General features: G+C 45.6%; 1 protein-coding gene across 1 annotated transcript; it reads right to left on the bottom strand.

Annotated features, from left to right (window-relative positions):
* Positions 1-3540: 3540 nt before the first annotated feature.
* LOC130489946 (vomeronasal type-2 receptor 26-like) lies at positions 3541-8994 on the bottom strand. The gene is made up of 4 exons (XM_056863733.1): positions 8704-8994; positions 6295-6522; positions 5664-5790; positions 3541-4442 (listed from the first exon to the last, which is right to left on the bottom strand). The coding sequence occupies exons 1-4, from the start codon at positions 8992-8994 to the stop codon at positions 3541-3543; spliced, it is 1548 nt and encodes a 515-aa protein (XP_056719711.1).
* Positions 8995-13466: the final 4472 nt, after the last annotated feature.

The following is a 13466-nucleotide window of genomic DNA, read 5'->3' as shown; positions in this document are numbered from 1 at the left end:
CTTATGTTTGGGATTATATCTGCCCCAGTGGATATGGTGGTGGATGAAAGAAAAGGGCTTACATTGGATCCTCAGACACATTCTCTTCAGGATGCTTCTCGAAAGACGATGTGTGAAAAGAATGTGTGATCAGAGAAGACATCCCACCCAGGAGGAAATCCCCAGGCTGGTATTGTTCATGTGAAATAAGGAAGGGATCAGGATTTGAGCATGTCACAGGGCACACTCTCCATTCCATGGGAGGAAACAGCATAAGCAGTACCACCAGCCTCAGCATACTGGCAACTCTTTCCTCCAGATGCACACTCTCTGGATCCCATCGGCAGTGTCACAGGCAAAATTGGATCGTGGCTACCTCTGGCAATATCCTTTCTAAGGGAAACACGTGCCCCTTGTTTCTGCGATTTGTACAATTACAACTCATGCTTTGGATGCTAGCTCGGATTGCACGGATGCAAGAGATCAAACTAGAAGAGCTCAGTGTACTGGCTGTTTGTGTATGCATATATCTCTATATCCTTTTAAACGTATTTTGAACGTTTGCTCAAACCTTCTGAAAAGTCACCTAGCCTTTGGTCAGGAGGAACAAATTACTGTGATGTGGCTAATTGCAGGGGGAGATGATTAGAGGGAGGGAGTTTGGACTATTCGTGCCATCTTGGGAAATAAGGGCTCTTTTCCCCCACATCTGATGAAGGACCTCTTTTCCTCCAGTGTTCCAGATGGTGCAATTCCCACCAGGAAAGGCTATCCATACAAGGAAATTATTGACTTGATTGATGACACGGTGATGTGTTTCACAGTACCCTGCCATTCCACTCATGCTCAAGGCAGTTCAAGACATCTGTGTTGAAATCAAAATCATTGCCCAACTCTAGTTTTAGCAGGAGAACCAGTCTTAAAAAATCTTGGAAGTGATAAATGATCTTCTTGCCCCTTCGAGCAGTTAATCATGGAAGTAACCCTAGGGCAGCTAGAACTTGATCTAATCCCAACAGCAGGGACTCATATCTCTTGAGAGAAGTGAGTGTTGTTAGAAATGATACCAACAATATCCAGTTCAGCACAGAAAGGAGCAGGAAACTGCTCAGAAAGGAGTATGCGAATTAGGAGATGAGGAGTCCAGTCTATCTTGTGTGGTTGGCTCCCTTCTGTTTTGGAACTCACAGAGCCCATTACGTCTTTGAACGTCCCCCATGACTTCCTGCTAGATTTTCCCACCATGACTCTCTTCCCCTACCTGCATGACTGAGAAGCCATGTCTGGCCTACATCTCTGGATTGCTTTGTCCAATTCTAACCCCCTTATGACCCCAGCAGGTTTTCAGTATAGCCTGCTGCCCACCTCTCTCCTATTGGGCACTTGGTTTGGTCAGATACTGCCTGAGTCTTGCCATCCTAAGAATTGCTGAACTTGGCAAGTGAAAAGTGTATCATGAACTGCTTTGGCACTTCCAGTCTATCTATCTGGAGCAATGTTAGCATCAACCAACCATAATGGTGGTAGTAAACAGATGATCCTTGATAGAACACATCTCCTTCTACCCCTGTTTCACATGCAACTCACTGACACATTATATTAATGGCAGCCCAGGCCAATGTAGTTTTAATCAATGGATTGTAAAAAGTGTCGTCAAGCTGCAGCTGACCTATGGCAACCCTACAATGTTTTCAAGCCAAGACATGAACAGAAGGGGTTTTCCATTGCCTGCCTCTGTGTAGCAACCCTGGACTTCCTTGGTGGTCTCCCAGCTGAGCACTAACTCAGGCCAACCCCGCTCAACTTCCAAGATCTGCAGAAACCGGGCTAGCCTGGGCCATCCAGGGTAGGGTTTTAATAGATTAGGTAAATTAATAAAGAATGGGATTTTCATTAGCTATTAATCAAGGTAGCTAACAGTAACTTCCGTGTAAGGTGCCAGCTTCAGCTGTTGAGGAGAAACAACAGAGATGAGATGTGGTTTTCATGCCATGTCAGCAGGACTTCTCAGAAGCATCCAAGTTGCCCTTGCGGAGAAAAAAAGAAGATGCTGGGATACATCATTCTGTTCTCTGATGTTGAAAAGCAGCTATTATGTTGATCAGGCAAACTTTAAAAAGGTAAAAGTCCCCTATGCAAGCACCGGGTCATTCTTAACCCATGGGGTGACGTCACATCTCGACCTTTACTAGGTAGAATTTGTTTACAGGGTGGTTTGCCATCACCTTCCCCAGTCATCTTCCCTTTACCCCCAACAAGCTGGGTACTCATTTTACTGACCTTGGAAGGATGGAAGGCTGAGTCAGCCTTGAGCTGGCTGAAACCCACTTCCGTTGGGATTGAACTCAGGTCGTGAGCAGAGCTTGGACTGCAGTACTGCAGCTTACTACTCTGCGCAACTGGGCTCTAAAAGCAAACTTAGGAATACTATTAAATCCTCTTTGAAGCCATTTGTAGGCATAAGAATTGTGTGTACAACTGGATTGACAAACACTTCCACAACTGCAGGCACAACAACCACTGACCCTTGGCCTGTCCTCCCATCCCAGTTCTGCAATCGACACTCCCTCACCAATTGAAATAATATTATTTGTTCAATGTAGCCTGCATCCCACCTCTAGTTTCAGGAGGAGGTCCTTGTGTGATTTAATTGAGAATCATTTTGCAGACTCTAACAATCCAGTGCATGTTTGTCTCCACATAAGCCCTATTAGAAAGAGTTAGTACACTTCAACTCATTCGTTCCTTAATGAGAATCTCCTTTAGAGCATCACTCCATCTCTAGAACAGAACAGAAAATTATTCTGTAGTTACTTAGTGGCCGGAAGCACCCATATGAAATAAGATGTTTCAAAGAACATCTCCAGAATCACCACTGTTCATTGTTAACTGATGTAAGATTCTTGGGCTGTCTGTTTGGAGGAAGGAATGTGGTTAAGAGTTACTTTGCAGATGGCTCCTAAAAACATCAATAAATTTAGAACTGGATCAACTTGAAATTGTTTGACAATCATTTGTGTGACATTCATCACTGGAATTAAGAAAGCACATTCTTGTATCCCTTTAATTGTTCCTTTTCTAAACTGGTAACACCCTGACTATTTCCATGAAAGGGAAAGAGGGAACACACGTGGGTGCCTTATACTGAATCAGACCACTGGTCTCATCAGGGTCAGAAATGTCTACTCAAAATGGCAGCAGCTCTTTGGGCTCTCAGGGAGACATACCCATCCACATGGGTGTCACTTTGGCCTGGTGGTGATCTCTCACAAAATAAAATGGGTAAGTAGGTATTGAGAAGACAGCATAGAACATGTGGACAGCCCAAAAGGTGTGCGGAAGCACCACAATTGTTTGGGTTCAAACCACCTTCTACTATTAGCCTCTTGTTATTTATTTATCTATTTGGAAAGTGAGGGTCTGAAACAACGGCACCAATGTCCCAAAGTCCATAAATAAACTTTTCAGAGGTAAACTCTGTTGACTGTAATCGTACTGCCTTTGTATTTTGCCTTTAGGCAATTGGCTCACTGTACATGTATCCTAAGAATCATCAATTCTTTAATTCTTTCTCCTGATTATCTCCTCTTTTGTGTTCAGCTCAGGTCTCAGGACAATAACGTAAATCTTTGGAGAAAATATACAGCCCAGTAAGCCAGCACTGGAGGCCAGGATAGAGAAGATCTCCATGGCTACCATGTATTTTCCTTTGGTGCTCAGGTACGTTGGAACAAAGGACACCCAAACACTGCAAAAGATCAGCATGCTGAAGGTGATGAATTTGGCTTCGTTGAAACTATCTGGCAACTTCCTAGCAAGGAAAGCCACAATCAGGCTAATGAAGGACAGAAGTCCCATGTAGCCCAGGACAATGTAAAACATGGTGGCAGAACCTTCATTACATTGAGCTACAATCTCTGAAGTCAGAGACTGCATGTCGAAATCTGGAAATGGGGGAGAGGTTGCTAGCCACGTCATACAAATGGCTGATTGAATGAAGGAGCAGGAAAGGACTATGGAGTTGGCTAGCCTTTTCCCCACCCACTTCCTCATGCCGGACCCTGGTTTGGTGGCCATGAAAGCTACAACCACAGTGATGGTTTTGGCCAACACACAAGACACAGCCACGGAGAAGACAATGCCAAAAACAGATTGTCGGAGGAAGCAGGACTTCTTGCTTGGTTCTCCAAGGAACAGCAAAGAGCAGAGGAAGCAGAAGAGAAGGGATATGAGGAGAAGATAGGTGATATCCTTGTTGTTGGCCTTGACAATGGGGGTACCTCTGTGTTTAATGAACGTTCCTAAGACTAAGGCTGTGGTCAGGGACAGAGCAAGACCAAGTGAAAGCAGACCAATTCCTAGAGGTTCTTCAAAAGACAGGAAGCTTAATTTTTTAGGAATGCATCCATCTTTATCCTTGCTTGGATATTGATATGCTGGACATTTGATGCAATCTTCCGCATCTGAAACAAACGAAATGATTAAGGGTTCTCACAGTGGCAACTCATGATGGCCTTTGATGCAGGACCATTGTAGAACATTTTTATTCATGTTCAGTGCTTACTGCTGGTTCTGTGTATCAAATAGAGGCATAAAATTTATACATATGTTGAAGCCATGGGGGAAAGAATGGTTTTTTGAAGGGGGAGTAATAGAATTTGGAGAAAATGTAAATATATGTATTACTTACTTTCTTATCAATGTGATGCGTATTGGACTGGTTTAACAATATAATGTATAACTTAGTTACCGTATACAATTGTGCTATTTGGCATATTTTTCAAATTTTTTAAAATGTCATTTTTTACCAAAAAAATGCAAATATACTCAATGATTGAGAAAGAACTGCACATTTCTTATTGCTAGTATAAATGTGACTACACCAAAAGGCATGCTAATATATTGTATTGCTGCACATTACACTCTGATCTGATGAACCGGGTTTGATTCCCGACTCCTCCACATGAGTGGTGGACGCTAATCCAGTGAACTGGATATGTTTTCCCACTCCTACACATGAAGTCAACTGGGTGACCTTGGGCTAGTCACAGCTCTTAGGGCTCTCTCAGCCCCATCTACCTCACAGGGTGTCTGTCGTGGGGAGGGGAAGGTGATTGTAAGCCAATTTGATTCTCCCTCAAGTGGTTGAGAAAGTCGGCATATACTGTAAATGCCAACTCTTCTTCTTCTTTTTCTCCTCCTCCCAGGAATGAGTCTTTAGGATTGCAGCCTCTGTATGGAAACGGCGGAGGTTAAGGATATTGCTTCATCATATTCATGGACATATTCATGGAGGAAAGGGTTATTCATGGCTATTAGTTAGAATGGATACGAGTCATGCTGCATACCTATTCTCTCTAGTATCAGAGGAGCATGCCTATTATTTTGGGTGCAGTGGAACACAGGCAGGATGGTGCTGCTGCAGCCATCTTGTTTGTGGGCTTCCTAGAGGCACCTGGTTGGCCACTGTGTGAACAGACTGTTGGACTTGATGGGCTTGGTCTGATCCAGCAGGGCCTTTCTGATGTTCTTATCATCATATCTAGTGTGTCTATGCAAAGCTTCCTTATTTGCTCCAAGAAGACACAAACTCAGGAGACTCAATGATGAAGGCTCACTGTGACTTATTTGATAAGCATTTCACCTATAAAGTCACACATATCTGTATCCTGGGCATCTCTTACCCTTCTGGTTTGATATCTTCCCTGCTGGGCAAGGAATGCACTCATAGCAGCAAAATTTCTCCCCTTCCTTCTTTTTCTTCTGATAACCAGGAGGACAGAAATCATTGCAGACAGATAGAGGTAGCACCTGTACAAAGGTGGAAAGGTTTTGGGAAGAGGGATATGGGGAAATCATTGTATTGTTTGTTATTTTACATATCCAACCAAATACTGAGCAGCTAAAATGGAATACAAGTCAATTGTGCATAGAGGACGAATGGGGGCCCCCTCTTCAGACCCCCAATAAAATTGGACCCCGACTCAAACTTAACCAAACATGGGAGTCCTTCTAAGGAGAGTCACCTGCAGATATGCTGCAAATTTGGTGCATCTACCTTTTTTTAAAAAGCCCCCCAGAAACCTGCAAAGATTTCCCATTGACTTTAGTGGATTCCAGAATTTTCAGACATCTGAAAAAAAGCTGGGAGGGGGTATATTGGTATGGGGATTCAGCTTCTTTGGATTTTCTGAAAATGTTTGGGTTCAATAAACCTGAATTTGAAAAAAACCCAGAAAAAATTGGTGCACCCCTATCCTTAAATCATTGATCCAGAGAGTCGGGTGGCCCCTAGGAAGACCCTGCTATCCAAACCTGTTTAAATTTGGCTTGCCATACAATCATATCTTCATCAATTATGAATTCTTTTCCTTCAAGAGTGTTGGGATCCACCCTTCCAACCTTTATACTCCTGCAGGACTTGTTTGGAGATGTGACCAGATTCATTATATCAAATCCAGCTTTCCTCTCTCTGGATTTATCAAAAGATATCATTTCTCCAGCTGAGTTATTAAATGAAAGGCCTTGAAGAATCAGGTGCAGCTAATTGGAGAAAAGGATAGCGACATATAGGGGAAAAGGTTATCCTGTTTTATACAAATATCTTTTCTAGAAGACAAAATTTTATTTCATTCAGAACAAGGCAGATAATGCAAGTATTATACAGTTAGTAGGAGACAATCTCTTCTTTCCAGGCTTCATATGTCAAATGAGATAACTCCACAAATCATGCCATTGAATAATATGAATAGTTATTTGTGTTGCCTCAACTTTAAAAAAGAGACAAACATTAATCAATTTTACTAGGTAGACATTACCTGCCAAGGCTGGACATGTAGAAATTCAATTTTTTTGCCACCTGTCATTGCTCCATGCTTGGATCTTGATGAGCAAAGGGCCTGCAGAGCATGTGCTATGGCATAGACCGCATTGTAAATGCTATAACTGTGGCCAGTCATGAGCACTTCAAAAACAGGATATGGAAGGCTCTCCAGCTTTTCCTCTCCAGTACATGTGTCATCAGCTTTCAACAGCTGCAGCGGATTGGAAAGTGTGCAGTCAAATACTTGCTCCCAGAAGTCCCGGAGAAAACCATCTCCTCGGGTTGAGTCAGGTTTTATGTGCTGAAGAAATTTCCGGAACCCTAGAACCTCCATTGTGTGGACTGTGAAGGAAATGGCCCCTTGGAAGAATTGGAAATCCCAGCCCTTTATATGGCCTGTTAATACAAAATCAGTCTGGGCTGTCATTATCCACACTTTCCCTAATGCAGCATTTTCCTTACTTCCAGGATTTCCTAGATGCATAAATAAGCTGAATGCTATAATGCTCGTGGATTCTCCATAGAAAATAAGTGCACTGGCTTTGCTATCTGAAAAAGATCCATCAGCATTTGAGATGAAAGCAACTATGTCATCAAACGTATTCCAAAAGAATTGCTTTGGGACTCGTTGTATGAAGGCCAAGCAGATTTCATTTTGGGATAGCAATGGCTCCATGGCTTGCACAAAATGTTCACCGCTTTCATCATCCACCGCCAACAGCCCAACCCACGTCCATCCAAAATGGAGAAGCAACCAGAGAATTCCCATATACTGATGATCTTCATTTGGAACCATGCGGTAAAAGGAAGGAAACTTGCTCGCATCCATGACCTCAGAGGCAAATGACCCATAAGTCAGCTTAAAAAAGGACAGATGTTTTACAGTAGATATGGAAAGAGGTGTGAGTCCATTGCTAAGTAGTAGAGCAGGGGTATCAAACTCAATTGTTATGAGGGCCGGATATGACATAAATGTCACTTGGTCAGGTCAGACCATGCCTCGCCAGCCCAGAACAGGAATTGGGAAGGGGGTTGCCATGACCGGCCAGTCTGCAGCGAGCTCATCAGCCCAGATTGGGATTAAGGGGGTGGCTGCCTTGGCTGGCTCATGGGTTGGATAAGAGCCCTCAAGGGGCCGCATCCAGCCCATGGGCTGTATGTTTGACACCCCATATAGTAGAGCACTGATAGAGAATCAAACCTGGACATCTTCAGTTAAATGAAGCCAAGTATCAGGTCATGGGAAATACGTTATCTGCCTGAGCCTCTGGAGATCCAATGCCAGTCAAGCACACAGTTTTCAGTTAGATGGGCCAATGACCTGCCATACAGGATTTCAGAGAGTGTTTGTTGGAGCAATTAATATTTTCAGGAAAAACCTGCAGTTTTTGCTAGAGATAAACTTAAAATTAGATCTGGGTGAATGATCTTACACAGTTGTTCCCAACCTGGGGTACATGAACCCCCGGGGATACAAACCAGGACATTTAGGGGCACGAGAAAAAATTGAATAATGGCAGGAAAAGGCATTTGAAAGAACAGCAACTATATTAATTACAAACATTTTGGTAATATGAGGGGTACAGTTTATGGAAATGGGATGCCCAGGGGTACACAAGTGAAAAAAGGTTGACAACCACTGCTCTTGCATCGCAGGAACATGATACAATTCCTGGGAAATGAACATCAGATAGAAATCTGCTACTAAATTCCTTGGCGTCCTCCCCCTCCCACCACCACCACAGAAGGAACCATATGGCACTCCCTAAAAAAAAAAAAAGAGAATGCTGTACCTTCAGTCAATCAGTCATATCCCACCCTCCTTAAAACACTTCTCAATTAAAAAAAAAACTGTGCAGTTTGCAAACATGCGTAAAAGAAGTCTCGTGCACACATTCTACCTGTGGAATCTTGTAAAGACTTAAGATGTCCGCCATATGAAAAGAAGTCTCATAGCCAAGTCCCCCAATGACAGCTATGAGGTTCTTCCGGGTGTCACATTTATAGTTGGGGACAAATCTGTGTGACTTGAAGAGCAGGCCCAGAGTAGCACGGTAGGTCATCTTCATATCATAGTGGCTATCATAGATGTGGGACCCAAGAGTGACATTGGACAGGATCTTGGGATTCTCGTTGATCTCATTGATGGCAAACACCAGGGCAAGGATGTGCTGGTAGAACTTCGTCACCATGCTATAAACAGCGTTGAATACACTTTAATAGGACAATCCTTCCCCCAGCAAGTCACTGCATCATAATTTTGACCCATGTAGAGGTATATTGTGAGCACTAGATAACATATTTTATGAAAGTACTAAATCTCTCTCACCTCCTCTGTTTTCCTACACAGAAGGAGCTCTCGTTATTGGAGAAGCAATCCCTCATTTCTTGCAAAGTATGCACCATGAGCCAGATTCAGAGAGTGATTGGGAGAAAAGAATGCTGAGGAGAACCAAGCCTTTCCCTTCTATAGGTTTATAGTTGACTATTAAATGTCCATCCGGTCTTTCCTCCAGGATGGTGTACATAACTATCCTCTCCCTATTTTACCCTGGCAAAATCCTATGGTTAGTATAGGCGGTTAAAAATGAATTATCCCAAAAACCATCCAGCAGTCTTTCTAAGTGATGGAAGATTTGAACCCAAGGTGCCCTGGTCTTTTCTAAAACCCATCCCTCCCTGGTCCTACTATACCTATGTGGTTCCCAACCGAAAGAGTTCTTATGTTAGGGATTATAACTGCCCCAGTGGATATGGTGGTGGATGAAAGAAAAGGGCTTACATTGGATCCACAGACACATTCTCTTCAGGATGCTTCTCGAAAGACGATGTGTGAAAAGAATATGTGATCAGAGAAGACATCCCACCCAGGAGGAAATCTCCAGGCTGGTATTGTTCATGTGAAATAAGGAAGGGATCAGGATTTGAGCATGTCATAGGGCACACTCTCCATTCCAGGGGAAGAAATAACATAAGCAGCACCACCAGCCTCAGCATACTGGCAAATTTTTCATCCAGATGCACACTATCTGCATCCCATCGGCAGTGTCACAGGCAACATTGGATCGTGGCAATATCCTTTCTAAGGGAAACACGTGCCCCTTGTTTCTGCGATTTGTACAATTACAACATGCTTTGGATTCTAGCTCGGATTGCACGGATGCAAGCGATCAAACTGAAAGAGCTCAGTTACTGGCTGTTTGTGTATGTATATATCTCTAAATATAACCCCTTTTAAGCTTGTATTTGGAACGTTTGCTCGAACCTTCTGAAAAGTCACCTAGCTTTTGGTCAGGAGGACAAATTACTGTGGTGTGGCTAATTGCAGGGGGAGATGATTAGAGGGTGGGAGTTTGGACTATTGGTGCCATCTTGGGAAATAAATGCTCTTTCCCCCCCACATCTGATGAAGGACTTCTTTTCCTCCAGTGTTCCAGATGGTGCAATTCCCAACAGGAAAGCCTATCCATACAAGGAAATTATTGACTTGATTGATGACACGGTGCAGTGTTTCACTTTATGACAGTGATACCCTGCCATTCCACTCATGCTTAAGGCAGTTCAAGACATCTGTGTTGGAATCAAAATCATTGCCCAACTCTAGTTTTAGCAGGAGAACCAGTGTTAAAAAACCTTGGAAGTGATAAATGATTTTCTTGTCCCTTCGAGCAGTTAATCATGGAAGTAACCCTAGGGCAGCTAGAACTTGATCTAATCGCAACAGCAGGAACTCATATATCTTGAGAGAAGTTAGAAATGATACCAACAATATCCAGTTCAGCACAGAAAGGAGCAGGAAACTGCTCAGAAAGGAGTATGCGAATTAGGAGATGAGGAGTCCAGTCTATCTTGTGTGGTTGGCTCCCTTCTGTTTTGGAAGTCACAGAGCCCATTACATCTTTGAACATCCCCTATGACTTCCTGCTAGATTTTCCACCATGACTCTCTTCCCCTACCTGCACAACTGAGAAGCCATGTCTGGCCTACATCTCTGGATTGCTTTGTCCAATTCTAACCCCCTTATGACCCCAGCAGATTTTCAGTATAGCCTGTTGCCCACCTCTCTCCTGTTGGGCACTTGGTTTGGTCAGATACTGCCTGAGTCTTGCCAATCCTAAGAATTGCTGAACTTGGCAAGTGAAAAGTGTATCATGAACTGCTTTGGCACTTCCAGTCTATCTATCTGGAGCAATGTTAGCATCCCAGTGCAATCGACACTCCCTCACCAATTGAAATCATCTTGTTTGTTCAATGCAGCCTGCATCCCATCTCAAGTTTCAGGAGGGGGTCCCTGTGTGATTTAATTGAGAATCATTTTGCAGACTCAAACAATCCAATACATTGGTTCTTGTAGGTTATCCGGGCTGTGTAACCGTGGTCTTGGAATTTTCTTTCCTGACGTTTCGCCAGCAGCTGTGGCAGGCATCTTCAGAGTAGTAACACTGAAGGACAGTGTCTCTCAGTGTCAAGTGTGTAGGAAGAGTCAGAGAGGGGTTGGGTTTGAGCTGAGTACTGTCCTGCAGAAGTAATGTACTCAGCTCAAACCCAACCCCTCTCTGACTCTTCCTACACACTTGACACTGAGAGACACTGTCCTTCAGTGTTACTACTCTGAAGATGCCTGCCACAGCATGGAACATGGGGACAGCCCAAAAGGTGTGCAGAAGCACCACAATGCTTTGGGGAAATGGAGGACATCCCAATAGCATCTAAACTGGGGTCAACATCCAAAGTATAAGAAACTAACAAAAAAGATAGTTGCAGTGTTGTGGATTTGATAGTTATAGAGGACTCCTTCCCACACTTTAGGCTTTCTACCAATAGAAAGATAGTGTGAGAGCCAGGTGCCTCCGTTCCCCCTAGTCCTTTTGCATTCCCTATCTCGAATCCTTTGAACTCGTAAAAGCAGTTCACACCTCCCCTTTGCCTTCCCGGACCCCGACGCCTCTTCTGCTTCGCCCAGGTGCCAGTCCTGCCCTCCCCTGTGGCGCATCCTGCCTGCACTCCCTCGGGCCGATTATGGCCTTGAGGAGCTGTGACTCCTAACAGTCTCTCAGGGACCTGTTTGATGTTTTGTATTGCGCCAATCTGTCATGTAGCTTCCCACGTCTGTAGTGTGAATCCTGCTGCCCTGTAGTCTATATATTCTGTGACCCTGATAAGGTATCTCACTTGCAACTTCTGATCTGTGTCTGTCTTTCCTATCTGAAGCCTTCAATAAATCCTTTGTTTCTACATCCGAGTCTGAGCAAGTGATTTTGCGAAGTTAGCACAGCTAGGCTGGGACTCTCACATTAAGTTGCAAGTCCTTGCCTCTTTGTCTGCACCTGTACCTTCAGGGACAGCAATGCCAGACAGCGAGGATACCTCTTCACCCCCGGCCTCCCCGGACAAGACCGAGCCTCCGACGAAGCCGGACCCGAAGGAGGAGGTCGCCAAGCGGAAGGTTCCCGGTCCCTCACACCCGGGGACCAAGCCCAAGACCACCTTCAACTCCTGGCTGGACTCTCCTAAGGGTTGGTCGCTCTCTCGGAATGAGGCGAAGCACCGCCGCATGGCCCTATCGGGCGCGAGGCTCGAGGACGACCCCGCACGCTTGGAAGTCATGTTGGAGGAGGAACGGAGACAGTGGCAGGAGGAACGCCAAGCCATGCTGGAACGCATGGATGCCATGCAGGCCGTGATGGAGGGGATGGCTACCGCCATGGATGCACTGAAGATACAGCCCCCTACCGACAACCCCCCGGATGGGACACCGGCGGCTCCCCCCGCGCCTCCCAGCGCCCCGGCCCGTCGGGACCTAAAGATCACGTATGATGGGTCGGGGGACCAGCTGACTTTCTTTTTGGTCCAAGTGGACATTTTTATGCGGGAACAAGGACGGACCTTTAACTCGGAGGAGTCTCAGGTCCAGTATGTAGCCTCCCTGTTGCAAGGGGAGGCAGCCGCCTGGATGGTGTTACAGTACGAGTTGCGCTCCCCGGTACTGCGCAACCTGGACGAGTTCATGGTCGCCCTCCGGAACCGGTTCGAGGATCCGAACCTGGGAGAGAGAGCCAAGGCTACCCTGATGCAACTCCGCCAAGGGACTAAGTCGGTGGCGCAGTATGCGAGCGAGTTCCAGTCCTTGTCGAGCCGGATTTTGGATTGGAGCGAGGCTACCCGGGTGCAATGCTTCCGGGAGGGATTAAACCCGGACCTGCAGCATTGGGCCTTCATGCAAGGCAACCCCCCGGACGTCGAAGGCTGGGTGCGCCACGCCGCTGACATCGAAAATCGGAAACAACTTCTCGCCTTGTCCAAACAACGTACTGGCCGCGACTTTAAGCCCAGGGGTGACCGGCCCAGCACACCCCGGGACCCTCGCGCTCCAGGCAGCGGCGGCCCTTCAGCAGCGGAACGCCGCAAGCGCTTTGAGACGGGGGTCTGCTTGGTGTGTGGAGGTAAGGGTCACTTTGCCTCCCAATGCCCGTCTCGGGCCAGTCGCCCGATACCTCCCCGCTCGACCCCTCCCGAACCGGAGAAAGCCCCCGGGGAAGGCCAAAGTCGACGCCGGAGCAGCGCCCCGGGACGCCGGAGCACGTCTTCCGCTCTACAGGTGAGCGCCCAAGGCGAAGCCTCTACTTCAACGGGCCCATCGGGGCCCCGGATTACAAATGCTATC

Source organism: Euleptes europaea, chromosome 18, assembly GCF_029931775.1.
Source record: "Euleptes europaea isolate rEulEur1 chromosome 18, rEulEur1.hap1, whole genome shotgun sequence".
NCBI lineage: Eukaryota > Metazoa > Chordata > Lepidosauria > Squamata > Sphaerodactylidae > Euleptes > Euleptes europaea.
The sequence above is the reverse complement of the archived record's forward strand: the minus strand, read 5'-3'. Positions and strand labels throughout refer to the sequence as shown.

What these genes read in the sequence shown, in the direction of transcription:
- LOC130489946 (XM_056863733.1), bottom strand. Translation starts at nt 8,994, where the DNA reads ATGGTGACGAAGTTCTACCAGCACATCCTTGCCCTGGTGTTTGCCATC. An exon ending in GTCTTTACAAGATTCCACAG is followed by an intron (nt 6,523 to 8,703) that starts GTAGAATGTGTG and finishes TTCTCCAATTAG; the next exon opens with CTGCACCTGATTCTTCAAGG. An exon ending in GAAGATATCAAACCAGAAGG is followed by an intron (nt 4,443 to 5,663) that starts GTAAGAGATGCC and finishes CGTTTGTTTCAG; the next exon opens with ATGCGGAAGATTGCATCAAA.